Below are 17,326 nucleotides of genomic sequence, written 5' to 3' on the forward strand. Positions count from 1 at the left end.
GAATAGAAAGAGGAGTGGGAGGCCCCGGTGCACAACTGAGCAAGAGGACGAATACATTAGAGTGTCTAGTTTGAGAAACAGACGCCTCACAGGTCCTCAACTGGCAGCTTCATTAAATAGTACCCGCAAAACACCAGTCTCAACGTCAACAGTGAAGAGGCGACTCCGGGATGCTGACCTCTATGCAGAGTTGCAAAGAAAAAGCCATATCTCAGACTGGCCAATAAAAAGAAAAGATTAAGATGGGCATAAGAACACAGACACTGGACAGAGGAAGATTGGGAAAAAAAGTGTTATAGACAGACAAATCGAAGTTTGAGGTGTTCGGATCACAAAGAAGAACATTTGTGAGACGCAGACCAAATGAAAAGATGCTGGAGGAGTGCTTGATGCCAACTGTCAAGCATGGTGGAGGCAATGTGATGGTCTGGGGGTGCTTTGGTGGTGGTAAAGTGGGAGATTTGTACAGGGTAAAATGGATCTTGAAGAAGGAAGGCTATCACTCCATTTTGCAACGCCATGACATACCCTGTGGACGGCGCTTGATTGGAGCCAATTTACTCCTACAACAGGACAATGACCCAAAGCACAGCTCCAGACTATGCAAGAACTATTTAGGGAAGAAGCAGTCAGCTGGCATTCTGTCTATAATGGAGTGGCCAGCACAGTCACCGGATCTCAACCCTATTGAGCTGTTGTGGGAGCAGCTTGACCGTATGGTACGTAAGAAGTGCCCATCAAGCCAATCCAACTTGTGGGAGGTGCTTCAGGAAGCATGGGGTGAAATTTCTTCAGATTACCTCAACAAATTGACAACTATAACGCCAAAGGTCTGCAAGGCTGTAATTGCTGTAAATGAAGGATTCTTTGACAAAAGCAAAGTTTGAAGGACACAATTATTATTTCAATTAAAAATCATGTCAATGACTACATTTCCTATTCATTTTGCTATCATTCTTATTCAAACTCATTTCATGTATGTTTTCATGGAAAACAAGGAAATTTCTAAGTTAGCCCAAAATATTCAACGGTATGTATATACACTGCTCAAAAAAATAAAGGGAACACTTAAACAACAGAATGTAACTCCAAGTCAATCACACTTCTGTGAAATCAAACTGTTCACTTAGGAAGCAACACTGATTGACAATACATGTCACATGCTGTTGTGCAAATGGAATAGACAACAGGTGGAAATTATAGTCAATAAGCAAGACACCCCCAATAAAGGAGTGGTTCTGCAGGTGGTGACCACAGACCACTTCTCAGTTCCTATGCTCCGTGGCTGATGTTTTGGTCACTTTTGAATGCTGGCGGTGCTTTCACTCTAGTGGTAGCATGAGACGGAGTCTACAACCCACACAAGTGGCTCAGGTAGTGCAGCTCATCCAGGATGGCACATCAATGCGAGCTGTGGCAAGAAGGTTTGCTGTGTCTGTCAGCGTAGTGTCCAGAGCATGGAGGCGCTACCAGGAGACAGGCCAGTACATCAGGAGACGTGGAGGAGGCCGTAGGAGGGCAACAACCCAGCAGCAGGACCGCTACCTCCACCTTTGTGCAAGGAGGAGCAGGAGGAGCACTGCCAGAGCCCTGCAAAATGACCTCCTGCAGGCCACAAATGTGCATGTGTCTGCTCAAAAGGTCAGAAACAGACTCCATGAGGGTGGTATGAGGGCACGATGTCCACAGGTGGGGGGTTGTGCTTACAGCCCAACACCGTGCAGGACGTTTGGCATTTGCCAGAGAACACCAAGATTGGCAAATTCGCCACTGGCGCCCTGTGCTCTTCACAGATGAAAGCAGGTTCACACTGAGCACATGTGACAGACGTGACAGAGTCTGGAGACGCCCGTGGAGAACGTTCTGCTGCCTGCAACATCCTCCAGCATGACCGGTTTGGCGGTGGGTCAGTCATGGTGTGGGGTGGCATTTCTTTGGGGGCCCGCACAGCCCTCCATGTGGTCGCCAGAGGTAGCCTGACTGCCATTAGGTACCGAGATGAGATCCTCAGACCCCTTGTGAGACCATATGCTGGTGCGTTTGGCCCTGGGTTCCTCCTAATGCAAGACAATGCTAGACCTCATGTGGCTGGAGTGTGTCAGCAGTTCCTGCAAGAGGAAGGCATTGATGCTATGGACTGTCCCGCCCGTTCCCCAGACCTGAATCCAATTGAGCACATCTGGGACATCATGTCTCGCTCCATCCACCAACGCCACGTTGCACCACAGACTGTCCAGGAGTTGGCGGATGCTTTAGTCCAGGTCTGGGAGGAGATCCCTCAGGAGACCATCCGCCACCTCAACAGGAGCATGCCCAGGCGTTGTAGGGAGGTCATACAGGCACGTGGAGGCCACACACACTACTGAGCCTCATTTGGACATTACATCAAAGTTGGATCAACCTGTAGTGTGGTTTTCCACTTTAATTTTGAGTGTGACTCCAAATCCAGACCTCCATGGGTTGATACATTTGATTTCCATTGATACATTTTGTGTGATTTTGTTGTCAGCACATTCAACTATGTAAAGAAAAAAGTATTTAATAAGATTATTTCATTCATTCAGATCTAGGATGTGTTATTTTAGTGTTCCCTTTATTTTTTTGAGCAGTGTATATATATATATATATTTACTGAACAAAAATATAAACACAACATGTAAAGCGTTGGTCCCTTGTTTCATGAGCTGAAATAAAACATCCCAGAAATTTTCCAGATGCACAAAAAGCGTATTTATCTCAAATGTTGTGCACAAATTTGTTTACATCCTTGTTAGTGAGCATTTCTCCTTTACCAAGATAATCCATCCAAATGACAGGTGAGGCATTTCAAGAAGCTGATTAAACAGCATTATCATTACACAGGTGCACCTTGTGCTGGAGGCAATAAAAGGCCACTCTAAAATGTGCAGTTTTGTCACACAACACAACGCTACAGATGTCTCAAGTTTTGAGGGAGCGTGCAATTGGCATGCTGACTGCAGAAATGTCCACCAGAGCTGTTGCCAGAGAATCACATTTTTATTTCTCTACCATAAGCCGCCTCCAACGTTGTTTTTGAGAATTTGGTAGTACGTCCAACCGGACTCGCAACCGCAGACCATGTGTATGGCGTCGTGTGGGCAAGCGGTTTGCTGATTAACTCTATGCGAAGGAGATGTGTCGCGCTGCATGAGGCAAATAGTGGTCAAATTTCTGATCCACTCCTCTACCCTCTTTTTTAAGGTATCTGTGACCAACAGAGGCATATCTGTATTCCCAGTCATGTGAAATCCATAGATTAGGGCCTAATGAATTTATTTAAATTGACTGTAACTCAGTAAAATCATTGAAATTGTTGCATGTTGCGTTCATGTTTTTGTTCAGTACAGACACTCACAGGTCAATTTATTAGGTACACCACCCTATTCATGAAAATGGATCGCTTCTACAGACAGTGAATCACGTGGCCATGGCTTGCTATATAAAGCAGGCAGACAGGCATCGAGGCATTCAGCTGCTGTTCGCTGGAACGTTAGAATGGGTAAAACAAATGGCTTAAGTGATTTTGAGTGTGGTATGATCGTCGGTGCCAGGCGTGCCGGTTACAGTATCTCAGAAACTGCCGCCCTACTGGGATTTTCACCTACGACATTGTCTAAGGTTTACCAAGAATGGTGCGACAAACAAAAAACATCTAGTCAGTGGCAGTCCTGTGGGGGCTAAAACAGCTGGTTGATGAGAGAGGTCGAACGAGAATGATAAGAATGGTGCAAGCTAACAGGCGGGCCACAAATAGACGACCACAAAGGGTTCCACTCCTATCAATTAAAAACAAGACGAAGCGGCTCCGGTGGGCATGAGATCACCAACACTGGACAATTGAGGAGTGGAAAAACATAGCTTGGAACATGACAGCGAGTTCAGTTTACTTGAGTGGCCTGCGCAATCCCCAGACCTCAACCCAATAGAGCATCTTTGGGATGAGATGGAACGGGCTGTTCGCAGCATGAATGTACCGCCATCCAATCTGCAGCAACTGCGTGACGCCATCGAGTCAACATGGACCAACATCCATGTGGAACGTTTCCGACACCTTGTAGAATGCCCTGAAGAATTCAGGCTGTTCTGGAGGCAAAGGTGGATCCAACTCAGTACTAGATGGGTGTGCCTAATAAACTGTCCGGTGAATGCAATCTGTGTGTCTCTTCATTGGCCTGGGCTATTGTTTGCATTCAAAACCAGGTTGTTTTTATTGCTCTCAGTTTGTCACTGTCTGAGTAGCCACTAATTTCAGTCATTTGTGTGATATTAAAAAAGATTCTGCTAATGTCTTCTCTCATGTAAATAAAGTAGAATTGCATGAAATGCGTTTATAAAAGGCACAAAAAAAAAACAGACACTGCTAAAAACGCAGCTGCTCATCTGTATTGCTACTACACAAATGCTATGCAATGCTTTATTATTAAAAAATACAACTGAATATAACACTGACTGAGTATACAGGACATGAGGAAAAGTGAGAAAGGCATCTGCAGTGACGTGCTGTATCAGAAGATGACAGTGCTTTATTGGAGTTGGATGTAGCTTTCTGTATCACATTACAGACCCGGACCCAGATGTCTGACTGAATCTGTCTGCTGAATCTCAGCTCTGCCATGCTTCTCTGAGTCTCTAAACACAGTGGGGGACATTTTTTACAGTGCAGAAATGCAGAGATATTACCCAAGATGACCCCCTCGATTTCATGTACTCAACACTGCATTTAATTCAAGATGAGTTTGGAATACTGCAGATCCTTATTGCATTGCATGTGTCATATTGTTTACTTTTAAAGCTGTGTAAGTCATGGATGCTTTCTCAAGGAGACCGTGAGAGAGAGTTGATTTAGGAGGAAATATTGCCTCAAGAACTGTGAGTAATGCAGTCTTGTTTGGTAACATGTTAGATCCCTCATGGAGCTATTCATATTATTCATAAATCTATGTGAAGGTGTTACCTCTTTCTCAGCATAAGCTTATGCAAAGAGATACTTGAGACCTAGCAAATAATACATCTAGTAATGAAGTGAATGTGTTTGGAATGTGAAGCCGATCACAACTCTGTAAACCATGCTTCATACATATATTTGCATTCCAAATGAGATGCAAATCAACACTTCTCTGACATCTCCTGAACCTCTCTCACACTTAGCTAACAACGAAAATTGTGTTCAAGCTGTAAACGCTTGGGCGTGCGCACCACATCAGATGATTCCTGCTTTATTGGGCAATTTACCAGGTCCTCCACGACAACAACAACATTAGCATATGGAGAGAGAGAGAGAGAGAGAGAGAGGCGAGAGAGAGAGAGAGAGAGAGAGAGAGAGAGGCGCGAGAGAGATAGAGAGAGAGAGAGATAGAGAGAGAGAAGAGAGAGAGAGAGAGAGAGAGAGAGAGAGAGAGAGAGAGAGAGAGAGAGAGAGAGAGAGAGAGAGAGAGGGGGTAAGGAGGGGGACTATATAAGTTGCTGCTTCTAAAAAGTACAGCAACTTCATGGTCTTTCCATATGCTCAGCTAAATCAGCTCAATACATCCCACAGTCGGTAGAATAATTAACAGTTTCATCATCGGCGAACGTTGTCAATAGCCGGTTATGGCGAACACATTTATAAACTTGACAATGCCAAGTACCCCATGGGAGGCTAGCTGTGCAACTAAATCGCTCGCCTTGTCTTCCTCAGTAGGGACAGATGGGAGCAGCAAGGAACAGAGATGCTTTAACACAGACTTGGAAAAGTAGAAGAGAAAAGAAAGTGGATTGAAAGCTGCAGAGAGGAATACATAGATGTGTTTTTATTTTCTCACAGAGGAATCAATACATAACTCATACAGTGATCCTGCCTAGTATCGTTGCAAGCCTGACCAAAGACAGGGCCTCACTCAAAACTAGTTTAAAAACAATGCATTTTTAAAAGAGTATAGGAAACAAATGTATAAATAAACAAAGCGAGGAGCTGACTTCACAGGGATGTATTGATTGTTTGTGGTTGTCGTTGATCAAAAGACGACAGTGATAGTACAGACACTAAAATCTGATAGTACAGATACTTAAATCTACTTCTCAAGGTAGATTCCACAGCTCTGATGATTCATCCAGACACTAGTTATAATATAATAATAATATGCCATTTAGCAGACGCTTTTATCCAAAGCGACTAACAGTCATGCGTGCATACATTTTTTTTTGTGTATGGGTGGTCCCGGGGATCGAACCCACTACCTTAGCGTTACAAGCGCCGTGCTCTACCAGCTGAGCTACAGAGGACCACAATCTCACTTGTTATTAAACGATGGTTAATCTCACTTGTTATTAAACGATGTGTGTGTGTGTGTGTGTGTGTGTGTGTGTGTGTGTGTCCGTGTCTGTGTGTGTGTCCGTGTGTGTGTGTCCGTGTGTGTGTGTCCGTGTGTCCGTGTGTGTGTGTGCATGCAATGTAAAAAGTAATTAGTTCTGCTAACTACATTTTTGGTTGGAAACCCGTAGCCAAGAACCATTCATGTAACCCTACTCAAAGTATTCCAGTGTTCAATACTTAAAGTGACATCACAACCCATATGGTTATCTTTTTAAGGTAAATACTTCACTGTTTTGTGTTTTATGAACTTTTTTACACTAAATTACATGTATTCTGAACTATAACGATTGAAGTTACTTCAACATGAATATTTGTTGTAGTGAACATAGAAATGTAGGGTCCTTTCTACTTAAATTCTTAACCTTCATTACTATTTTATTTTTCAAGTGTAAGTAGTTCTGGTCGTGTCTTAATATTCAAAATTGTTTTATATATTTGACGATTTGTCATTTTAATCCACGTTTGCATGCATTGTTGAGCACAGTGCTCATTCCTCTAGTAACTGGAGGTAGGGCAGTAAGCATTACAGGATGCTGTATTAGCCTCTGTCATGACCTTGTTGATAGTGGGAATGGCTACTCATTACTGAACGTCAATTTGCTTGACGGTTTTGATATCAGTTTATCAAGAGCAATTACACCTCATAGCACAAAAAACTGCTTAATACTAGTTTAGAAATGTCCTTCTCTTTCTTCAAACATGCATACAACATTGTGTAAAAGTATTATAAACGCAAAAACCTGAGCCACGTGGCATGATTACGTTTTAATAACTTGCAAAAACATAATAATTCTATATCAGCACAACACAGATAAACAAGTGTTTTGAAGTAAAATATAATTGTTTCTGACGACTACTTTATTATTTTTTAAATGTTAGATTGACTTTAAAATATTAAATAATCATAACTTGTAAATACTAAAATTAAGATTAGCAGAGCACAAATAAATAAAGTTAAATTTTTCAATAACCTAATATTTGTTAACAGTATTCAAAAACATTAAGTGATAAGAAATCTTATTGACATTTGAGTTAGTCCCACTTTTATGATTTGAGTTCTACTGACAGTTGGAGATGTTTGAGTTGCCACTACTCAATTTATTTTCTGAGTTAGGCAGTTACTTTTTACAGTGTGTGTGTGTGCGTGTGTGTTTTCTGCTGAATAATATGTCTAGAGATACCTGTCCTCCTACACAGTCTCAGATAGACCCTGATACAGGTGAGGATGAGGTGAACAACATAACAAGAACCCAAAGGGCTAATGGGTTCCCATGGTAAACATTATTATTTGACACCCCCTCACTCCTCCCTTTATCTAACACAGTAGGCTACAATACTGCATGTCCAACAGTGCCAGACAGATGGGGGCTGCACTTCAGAACAATTGCTCATCATTTGCACAGGAAAGTGTGGGCCGTGTTCTGGATCTTTCTCCTTTATCTAAACTATCGGCGAAAACTCCTACTCCCCCCGGGATGGGAAAATGACAAATCTTGGCCCTTTAATAAAAATGTTAACTAGGTGAGTGTCAGAGAGATGGATAGTAGCCTGTCACAGCAGGCAAGAACATGAGGATCCATTGATATTTCTCATTACATGGCCCTATTCCCCCCTATGTTCCCTAATAACACTGCCACAAAATATGATGAATCACAGCCAAATAACAACGCAGAGACTCCCCTGAATATGATCGCTCTGTCTGGGTATCCTCACACACAGCAGAGGGGAGTGCCATCGATAAAGATCTAATGAGCAATGCTATCAAACAATATCAGGGTTGATAGGGCTAGCTGAGAGAGAGGCCCACTACATTTCATAGCCAGGCTACGTCAGCTGGCTGGCTCGTTTAAATAGAAAGGAGAGCGGAGAGGGGATTTATTGATTGGGAGGATAGATACTGGAATGAAAGATAATAATCGGGAAGCTAAATAAGTGAAATTCAGTCTCCAGGGCCCCTGAAAGACTTGTTGTCTTTGGAGTGACTAGGCACATAAGCAGAGCAGATACAAGGTGGGGTAATTTAAGAGCTGCTGTTTCCACCAGCAAGCGGCTAGAGACAGTAAAATAACTTGACTGCTTTCCCTTGCAATGTTCTCCCTAGCTGATCAGTGACAGTAGAAATACATATGACATATGACAAAACCAGATATAATGAGCAGTCATTATGCAACTATGTAAATTATTAAATGATTTTAGAACATACTGTAGATCTAGTTGAAAAAGGCATTAGATAAATTGTATACAGTGAATCATTAAGAATCATTTATTTCCAACATCATTATCCAGGGGGCATATTCTAGCCTTGACCCCGAAGCAATCATCTTCTCATTTAATGTATTCAGTTCAGAGATGTGGTGAATATTCATGTTGCTCACCCCTCTTCCAATCAATAAGCCTGTATCAAACTCCTGTTCCTGCATCTGTTTCAGTGGCCACCACAAATAAGCAGAACCAAAATGGAAAACATTTACAGTAGCTGCCGATCAAAACCTACAAACTGCCTTCAAAACACTAGGTTCACAGCATCTCCTCCATCAGTCGGTCATTTCTCTTTTCCCTAGAGAACCTGCAGAGGCATATGAAAAAAACACACAAGGCCTAATTGGAGAAAATAACATCATTACAACTTATAATCACGAGCTGACATTGTTCCCCGCTAAGAAGCGTGGTAGCGGCGTAATTTTGTTTCCACTGATCTCTGAGGTGGCTCAGAGCGAGAGCAGAGGAGAGGCATACCCTGGTGCCGTTTTCCACTGCTTTTTCCTCTGTAGCTCAGCTGGTAGAGCACGGCGCTTGTAACGCCAAGGTAGTGGGTTTCTATCCCCGGGACCACCCATACACAAAAAATGTATGCACGCATGACTGTAAGTCGCTTTGGATAAAAGCGTCTGCTAAATGGCATATTATTATTATTATTATTATTATTATTATTAAATAGCCATAAAGAGTGCACTTTCTCTCTCTCATCCAATAAGAGTGACTCGTGTCCACAGTGCCGGTGATCTTAATAGGACTGAAGAGGAGTATTGGGATTCTAACGACAAAGCGCTGTGGTTATTAACGCCAGCTCACGACTAGCTGCTACAGTACAGCTCTCAAGCTCCTGTGTTGAGATAGTGTTCCAGGCACTGAGAGTGAGTGAGTGCAGACTTCATTAAAGAAAGACCACACTTTTGATTCCAATTGTCATTTACATGTTCTGAGCACAAACACATACTCAATCAGCACTTAATCAGTTGGATGGGATGGATCAGGGTACAAGGACACAAACATTTGAGGCACCATTCAAAAGCTTGTGTTTGTCAACAACATGGCTTCCCATGTCAGAAACTGTTTTTAAAACATGCAATTTGCATACTTACAATTGGCAAGGATTTATGTTTAGGAAAATAGAAGAAATGCGGAATTGGAACCCATTAATGGGTTGTAGTTATACCAGGCTAAAAAGTTCACCATCTACATTTTGGGTCATGGTCACTGTGTACCTGCTGAAGTACAGTAGTTTTAAAGTGCACATTCCATGGGTCTAATTTGCAGTCCTTCATGTGCGTAGAACAATCATGAGAAAGATTAGCCTCTGTAGCTCAGCTGGTAGAGAATAGCGTTTGCAACGCCAGGATAGTGCGTTCAATTCCCGAGACTACCCATATGTAAAATGTATGCATGCATGACTAAGTCGCTTTGGATAAAAGTGTCTGCTAAATGCCATATATTATTATATTAGATAAAATCTGTGTTAAACGAATGCCAAATGTGATTCCATGTTTTTTTCCCCCTTGGCTGATTAAAAGGTCAAAGCACGTATTTTTGAAAAGCGCTGACCTTTAAAAGGTGTAATGAGTGGTGTCTGGGCAGAAGGCTGCTGAGGTGCAAATACACAATACTTACCATGTTGTGGGGCAGGCATCTAACTCTCTACGCCTTTCAAACCTTTTCTCTGTCTTTCTCTCTCTCTCCATCTAACAAACTCTCAAAGCCCCCAGAGACTGTAGGCCATCACATTCATAGCTGTGATCTATTTTCAGTTAGTAGCTAATTGGGTGTTTGACATGATTCATTGTAAGTGTATAACTTGACCATTGATGAGCATTACCAAGGTCAAGTAGATTTTTATGGCTGGGATATTTCTACTCGCCCACTGTAATGATTATTACAGCATCATTCTCCACACAGTGAAATCCTTCACCTTTCCAATCATGTTCATCTGATATCCACTCTGACCTTTTGGAGCAAGTTATTTCAATGCAGGGCACGCTACGGCACATGTTGCTACTGCAGGCCACATTACAACAATATAATGTATCTTTGTTTATGTCTCTCTGTCTTTCACCATACTGCTGGGAAAGCATACGTGACTTGTTTCAGGAAACTAGGAGTATGTCGCGCGCCACTACTTCATAGGAGAGGCATTTGAACATAATTATTATTTATTTTATCAAAATTAGTTTTGTGGCAGAAATGCCTTCTGGAACATGTGAACTTTCATGTGCCTTAATAACAAAACTTGTATGCCATCTGTAAATACGAATACAATTGTTAAATTACGAGCCTAGTTGGTTTAGCCACGGAAAAAGACCGGAACCTTCCCACTAGCCATGATTGGCTGGACATGCCGAGAGATGAGTTTGGATTGGTTTGGCATGTAGCACGCTTCTGTCTATAACATGAGCTGCTCAGTATGTGTAGGTAATACTTTCTAATGCAGCTTTTTTGAAAGATCTCATGAAGAATTGCAAAAGTGTTGCTAATGCTCTCAGAGTTTTGAAATCAGTAGAATGCCCGGTGGAAGCAGAGTATGATAGCTAAAAATTTGGAGAAGATTTAGGCATTTGATTGCAAATATGCGGAGAGAGTCGAAAAGAGAACACACAGAAGGCTGTTGTTAAAACACCTGTCTCTGGATTACATCTTCAAACTAAGGGCAACCATGGCATCCGTGACAGAGAGGGTGAAGCGTTCATCCATGTATACGGGTAAGAAAGTCTAGCTAGCTACATTTTCAGATATTATACATTTCTAATTTTGTCCGTTTTCAATGCAAGTTAAAGTGTACTGTTAGCTAGCTAGCTAACGTTAGCTGGCTGGCTAGCTCACTAGCTAACGTTACGTGTATGATCTATGTAGTATTATTCGTATATTCCTATCTCAGAGCTATTTGCATTGCTAGTTATAGCCTAATGTTAGCTAGCTAGCTAACATTGAACATAGTTGGTTAGCTTTAGCTACCTGTAGATTCATGCAGGGTAGTAACATTATGAGTTGGGATTTTGGTTAATTGTTTAGCTAGCTAGCTATATGTCTAAACAAAAGACTCCACTATGCAACTAACCATTTCACTGTACTGTTTACACCTTCTGTATCCTGTGCATGTGACAAATAAACTTTGATTTTATTTGATATAGTGTGTGTTTACCAGAGATGGTAATGTGAAGAACAACATGACCCGCACCAAAGTCAAATTAGGATATAACGTTAGGCCAATGAGACAGTGTCCAAGTTCTAAGATTCTCCAGTAGAATTCCCTGCTTTTATTTTGTCACACTCACTACTGTAAGCTCTTTTCTGTCAATAGCTTGCCATTAACTTGTAAATAATGATCTTGTTATGAGTTTATTTTCCTGTAATAATGAATACAAATTAGCTAAAGTTAAGATGTTGTCAGCTATATGATATGGTCATTATTTGAACTGGCTAGCTAGCTAACTTAATGTTAGCTAGCCAGCTAATAAGCTAGAAACGAACCAAAACATTGTTTAGAAAGTTTCTTTTAGTTGCCTGGTTTGCTAGATTGACATACTAAATTCATTTTTAAACGGCTGGGTTTATTGGTGTTAAAATACACCAATTATGGTATTTTGGACCACCAGGCTACTGATGTCATTTTTGTGTTTATACTTTTTCATAACGACAACGACAAGTTTGATGTCGGATGACAATAGAATGTTCATGTTGTCACTGTGACAACTGTCGATAGACATAGTATAAACAAGCATTTAGTCTTCAAATCTTTGGTTGTTTAGTACACTACCTTACTCACTCTCTTTACCACATGGCCTCATGTGAATCTTTAAAGAGATTGGTGGGGCAAAGACTTAAGAGGGTGTGAACGATGCTGAATAGGTGTAGACAAAGAAGAGCTCTCCTGTAGGTGTACCAAAACATTGAAGGGCCATTTTCTCAAAGGTGGGGTTACAAGTTTATCAACTTTCAAAGCAGAGTTACTTTCCCATTGTTCCTCAACTGTAGTGTATGATATACAATTTTCTAGCTCTGAGTCTCTACTTTTATCCAATGTAAAAAACATGATTTCAAATTTTGTTACATAAGACCGAATTGAGCCGGTTGCATATATAAATTGTAAAGATGTCAGATGAACTTGACAAAGTATGTTTTGTACAGTACACACTTTATAGTAGTGCATCTGCATGAAACTTTGTATAGCTACAGCATCTAGTTCGGTGAGAGACGAAGACAAAACCTGAGCATTTGCTGTTGTCTCCATTATGACTACTGACAAGCTCGTACATTCAAAGCACATGACAAAGAACATTCGTGAAAGAGAAGAGACAAAACAAGTCTAATATGCCATGACAGCTTTTTTTGGCAAGGTGACACTGCTAAGAAAATTGGAAATGGCAAGTGTTATATCAGAGAGAGAGCAAGAGAGAGAGCGAGAGCGAGCGAGAGCAAGAGAGAGGCTGCTGACTGTATCTCTTAGAGTGGTTGTCAGGCGTGGGGACAGGCTCTTTATGACCACGTTGCGTGAATCTACCGCGCCGTGTCACTTCGTCTAAATAAAGTGACAAATAAAATCACACTCCAGAGTCCCATCCCTTTCTCTGCAATGATAAACACCCCAGACTGTGGAGCCTCGGTGCCTGCCCCAAAGCCAGCCTTGTAGTGAACACGGCCACTGATTGACTATCTGGGGTAATTGGCCTAGTCACTGACATCAGAGACATCAACCAATAATTATGTAATGTCCTAATCAGAAATACAGCCAATCAGAGGCTGTGACTGGATGACGTGGGTCTGAAGTTAAGATTACATTGTATATTCACTACCCACGGTATCACACAAATAGAGATTGAAAACCCTGTGCTACATTTCTCACTAGTTTCACACTGTGAAGGAGGAAAGTGGTTAAACTATTATATTGCCTCTTAAATAGTCTTTATGAGAGAGTAAATGTGCACGGTTTGAGTTATAAAACACTTAACAGTGGTAAGGTATGGGGGGAGACAACACTGGGTGATTATTCATTGTGAAGCAAAATATCTCAGAGAAAAAATTTATAATTTGCAGCGTGTGACATCAACAATATAAATGGCATAGCTGCTTTCAAAATAACCCTTATGATCACATGCAAATTAAAAACAAACCTATTTGTATTTGGCTGGTGGGTCACAGATGTGGATGCGTTCTATTTCAGCCTCTGGCTCTTTAGGGAACTATAGTCAAGCTTGTTTTTATTAGATGTGGTTATTAGAATATGCATGTCAAACTTAGTCATTGATATTCATTTGGTGTGGCCTCTCTTTTTACAAATTTAAAATGTCACAGGGAAATTTAAATCACTATGAAAGGCATGTTCATTATTTGTGTATTGAAGTATTGTGGTTCATTGGTTTGGTGATTTTAGTTCCCGAAAAGGCCTCAGGGTGTATTGACGTTTGTTCAACCCCAGCTCTAACATGTTTAATTAAAGCTATTATTTTGAGCTACAGGTGAGCTAGTGCATTACTGAGAAATGTAAGAGAACTGTATGATAAAAACAACTCCTACCCTGGAGGAATTTAAACAGCCAGTGTGTCATATTGAATATCAATGTTTGGTCATAAGAACTCAAACCAATGTAGTGGGAGAGGCAAAATAACTTTTAAAACGCTCTACTTTACCTCATCATAGACATTGTCATTTCTCTCAAAGTCACCTGCCTTCCTGGGGAGGACGTGCACGTGAACATGCTGAAAAGACACAATGAGATATTATGTTATTCACTCATCCAGAGAGACATACATACTATGCTGTGCCAGGTACTCTTGTAACAGACTGAACTGACAACAGCCCTATCCAGAGACATCTTTCATTAATTCACAACCTGGTGGTGAGGCAACGCTGTAAATCACAGGAGGGTTACAGTACATTCCGCCAAGCGTACCACCTGTATACCACCGAGACTCCTTAATTTTATGCTTTTAAAACTTAAATTGACTTTGTCAGACATCCTTTTCTGTTCCCCCTTGCCTCGTGCTGTCACAAGCTTGGCCATCTGCACAGTTAGTTTCCAACTTGCAGCTTTCCTTGGGTGCTTATTAGTGTGGTAATGTCGCAGAACAACTGCTACGTATTTACGTAGAAGAAGAAAAAACACACACATTAAAACAGGAAAGATAATTAGACGATGCAAACATTTATCTTACACTATGCAAATCTGCAACAAAGTTTTACGGAGTAAAAAAAAGTCATTAGCTAGTGATAACATAATGAAGGACAAGTAGAGAACGAGAGACTCCTCTGAAATGAAAGACAACACGCTCAAACTGAAGAAACAATGTCCTCATGATGCTAATGTCCCCAGCACTTACGTATGCTTGAGTTTTAATCAGCAATCCACTTGGTTCTAGATTGCTGAAAGTTTGCATACTTCAAATAATGCAAATAAATCCACTAAAATGGCAGACTACAACTAGATGTTAGTTAAATGAATAGTTCAGCAGCAGTGTTCCTAACACAACAACCACATGAGGAATTAATGGAGTAAGTCCTGTATAATAAAGTGGCAAAGTTGTACATGTCATTTTGTATATTGTCTCAGTTGATTAGTTCCTTTGTCTTGTCATGAAGCAAACCCTGGTATATATAATTATTATGTCTCTAAGTAAAACAGAATAAATCAATATGAAAAAATGAAAGACACAGTTACAATTAACATGACAGTAAGCCACATTCACAGGGAATAGGCTTACCTCCGACATTATTTCAGAGATGGTATTAAACACATTTTGCAAATTGTCATAGTGCATTTTGCAAATTGTCAACAGTCTTTGTGTTTCTGCCACTGGCATTGTGGGAGAACAGCACATCATCGCGTTTGTATAAGCATCAACGTGAATAGAGAAAGTGTACTGTCAAGGCTATTCAGATGTAAGAAATCACTCCCACACAAAGCAGCCTCTTGGACCTTCTGAATACTTGTGACAGTTCTTTAGAGTACACAGCTCTTACTTAACAAGAGCATTCTCAGAAGTATCTTCAAAACAGTTTGATTAGCTTACAGAACACAAATGACAACACATCCTGTGTTTGTTAGGATCATGTAAGCACACACTGTCAACTTTGTACATGATAAATAAAATCAATGACATGAGGCAAACTGTCTTATTCTTTTCTGGCTCGGAACATCTCACTTATCTCATCATTCTCAGAGTTGACAGCACATTAAGGAACTAAACTGACAGGGGAAATTAACTGACAAACACAACTGATATCCAACTTTAAAGCTGCAATATGTAACTTTTTGGGAGTTATAGATCTGTCATTGTCATTGAAAGCAAGTCTAAGAAGCGGTAGTTCTGTTCTATGTGCACTTTTCTATGCTTTGCACTCTTAAGTTTTGTTTTTTGTGTCTTTTACTTTCGGTTTTGTACACCAGCTTCAAACAGCTGAAAATACAATATTTTTGGTTATGGAAAATATATTTCACAGTGGTTTAGATGGTACAATGATTCTCTACACTATACTTGCTTGTTTTGTCACATAAACTGAAATTAGCCAAACTATTCGAATTTTAGCAACCAGGAAATGTCGGAGCGATTTCTGCATAGTGCACCTTTAAGAGTTCTATATCATGAACTTTGGCTACTCAGCAAAGCTGTGTATAAAATATCAAGAAGGGCCATTTGAACTCTGGGGCTCACTTTTATCTACAGGTCCTAACCTCAAACAGCATTTTAAAACAGCCACATGCACTCCGATGTGAATTAAGTCAAAACAACTTCAAGGAGGTTGGTACATTTGTAGTTTGAGCAAAACAACACACTGAAGTACTAAAAGATGACAGTTTCTGTCTCTTGCTCTGTACTAGCAGTACATTTGTGTTGTGAACCTAGTGGATGGGGTGAGACAGGCAGTTGTGACTGCTTCTAAATTTTCTCAGTGCCAAAACCTCATCAGTATCGATACTCACAAAACACAAGACAACAATATCATCAGCTGTCAGCCAGCCAGTTTATCAGGGGGTCTGTGCAGTGCAATACACTCATCTAGAGCATAATAACCTAATTGCTGGCTTTTATTCATTTATCATTACTCGGCTATGATAAACAGCACAGGCTGTGTGAATAAGTGTTTATAAATGCTACAAACAAGATAACATGTTTTGAGGCCTCCGCTTTGTTGCCACATTTTCTATTTAATGAGTCGATTTGCATAATGTCTGCATTATTAAATCTGCCTACCTTGAGGTAAACCTTGAAGAGAAGTCGGCGGCAGCGGTATTCATCAAAAATACATTTTAAACAGTGCTTAGTGAGGTAGGCAGAGGCCGGCATACAGGAAGTGTGCAAAAGCCTGCATGCCAGAAATGTGAAGGGTGGGATGGGAGATCATAGACCCTGACTGACTGCAGAATGTGTGGGGTGAGTTTCAGACAGTTTGATGCCCACATGCTCAGCAAGCGGTCACTCTGCATGGGCTCAATATGTCTCCCCTCATAAGACACGGCAGCTGTCATGCCTGGCCTTGACTGGGATTCACACTGGTAAAGGAATTAGAACCTGCAAGGTAGTGGAAGTCTGACTTCCTGGATTAGATTTACAGCAGCAGTGTCACTAGCTCTGAAATGGGGGAGTTGGGGGCTCTACAATATCACTATTTGAAAGTGTATTTATGCAGGAACAAAGCAAAGCACACAGTAAGTGGAACCAATATTTCCTTATACCCCAACTAATA

The 17,326-nt window shown here is 40.9% G+C and overlaps 1 protein-coding gene across 2 annotated transcripts in view; it reads right to left on the minus strand.

Annotated features, from left to right (window-relative positions):
• The window catches only part of fhit (fragile histidine triad diadenosine triphosphatase), a 364,201-nt gene that overhangs the window by 33,185 nt on the left and 313,690 nt on the right, over positions 1–17,326 (minus strand). Inside the window, exon 7 of one of the 2 annotated variants that reach the window (XM_041887645.1) lies at positions 14,272–14,340. The exons of the other annotated variant lie outside the window; for it this stretch is intronic. Coding sequence (XP_041743579.1) covers positions 14,272–14,340 — 69 coding nt within the window. The remainder of the gene's footprint in view (positions 1–14,271; positions 14,341–17,326) is intronic. 2 annotated transcript variants of the gene reach the window in all.

The sequence above is a fragment of the Coregonus clupeaformis genome, chromosome 10 (genome assembly GCF_020615455.1).
Source record: "Coregonus clupeaformis isolate EN_2021a chromosome 10, ASM2061545v1, whole genome shotgun sequence".
In the NCBI taxonomy this organism is placed as follows: Eukaryota; Metazoa; Chordata; class Actinopteri; order Salmoniformes; family Salmonidae; genus Coregonus; species Coregonus clupeaformis.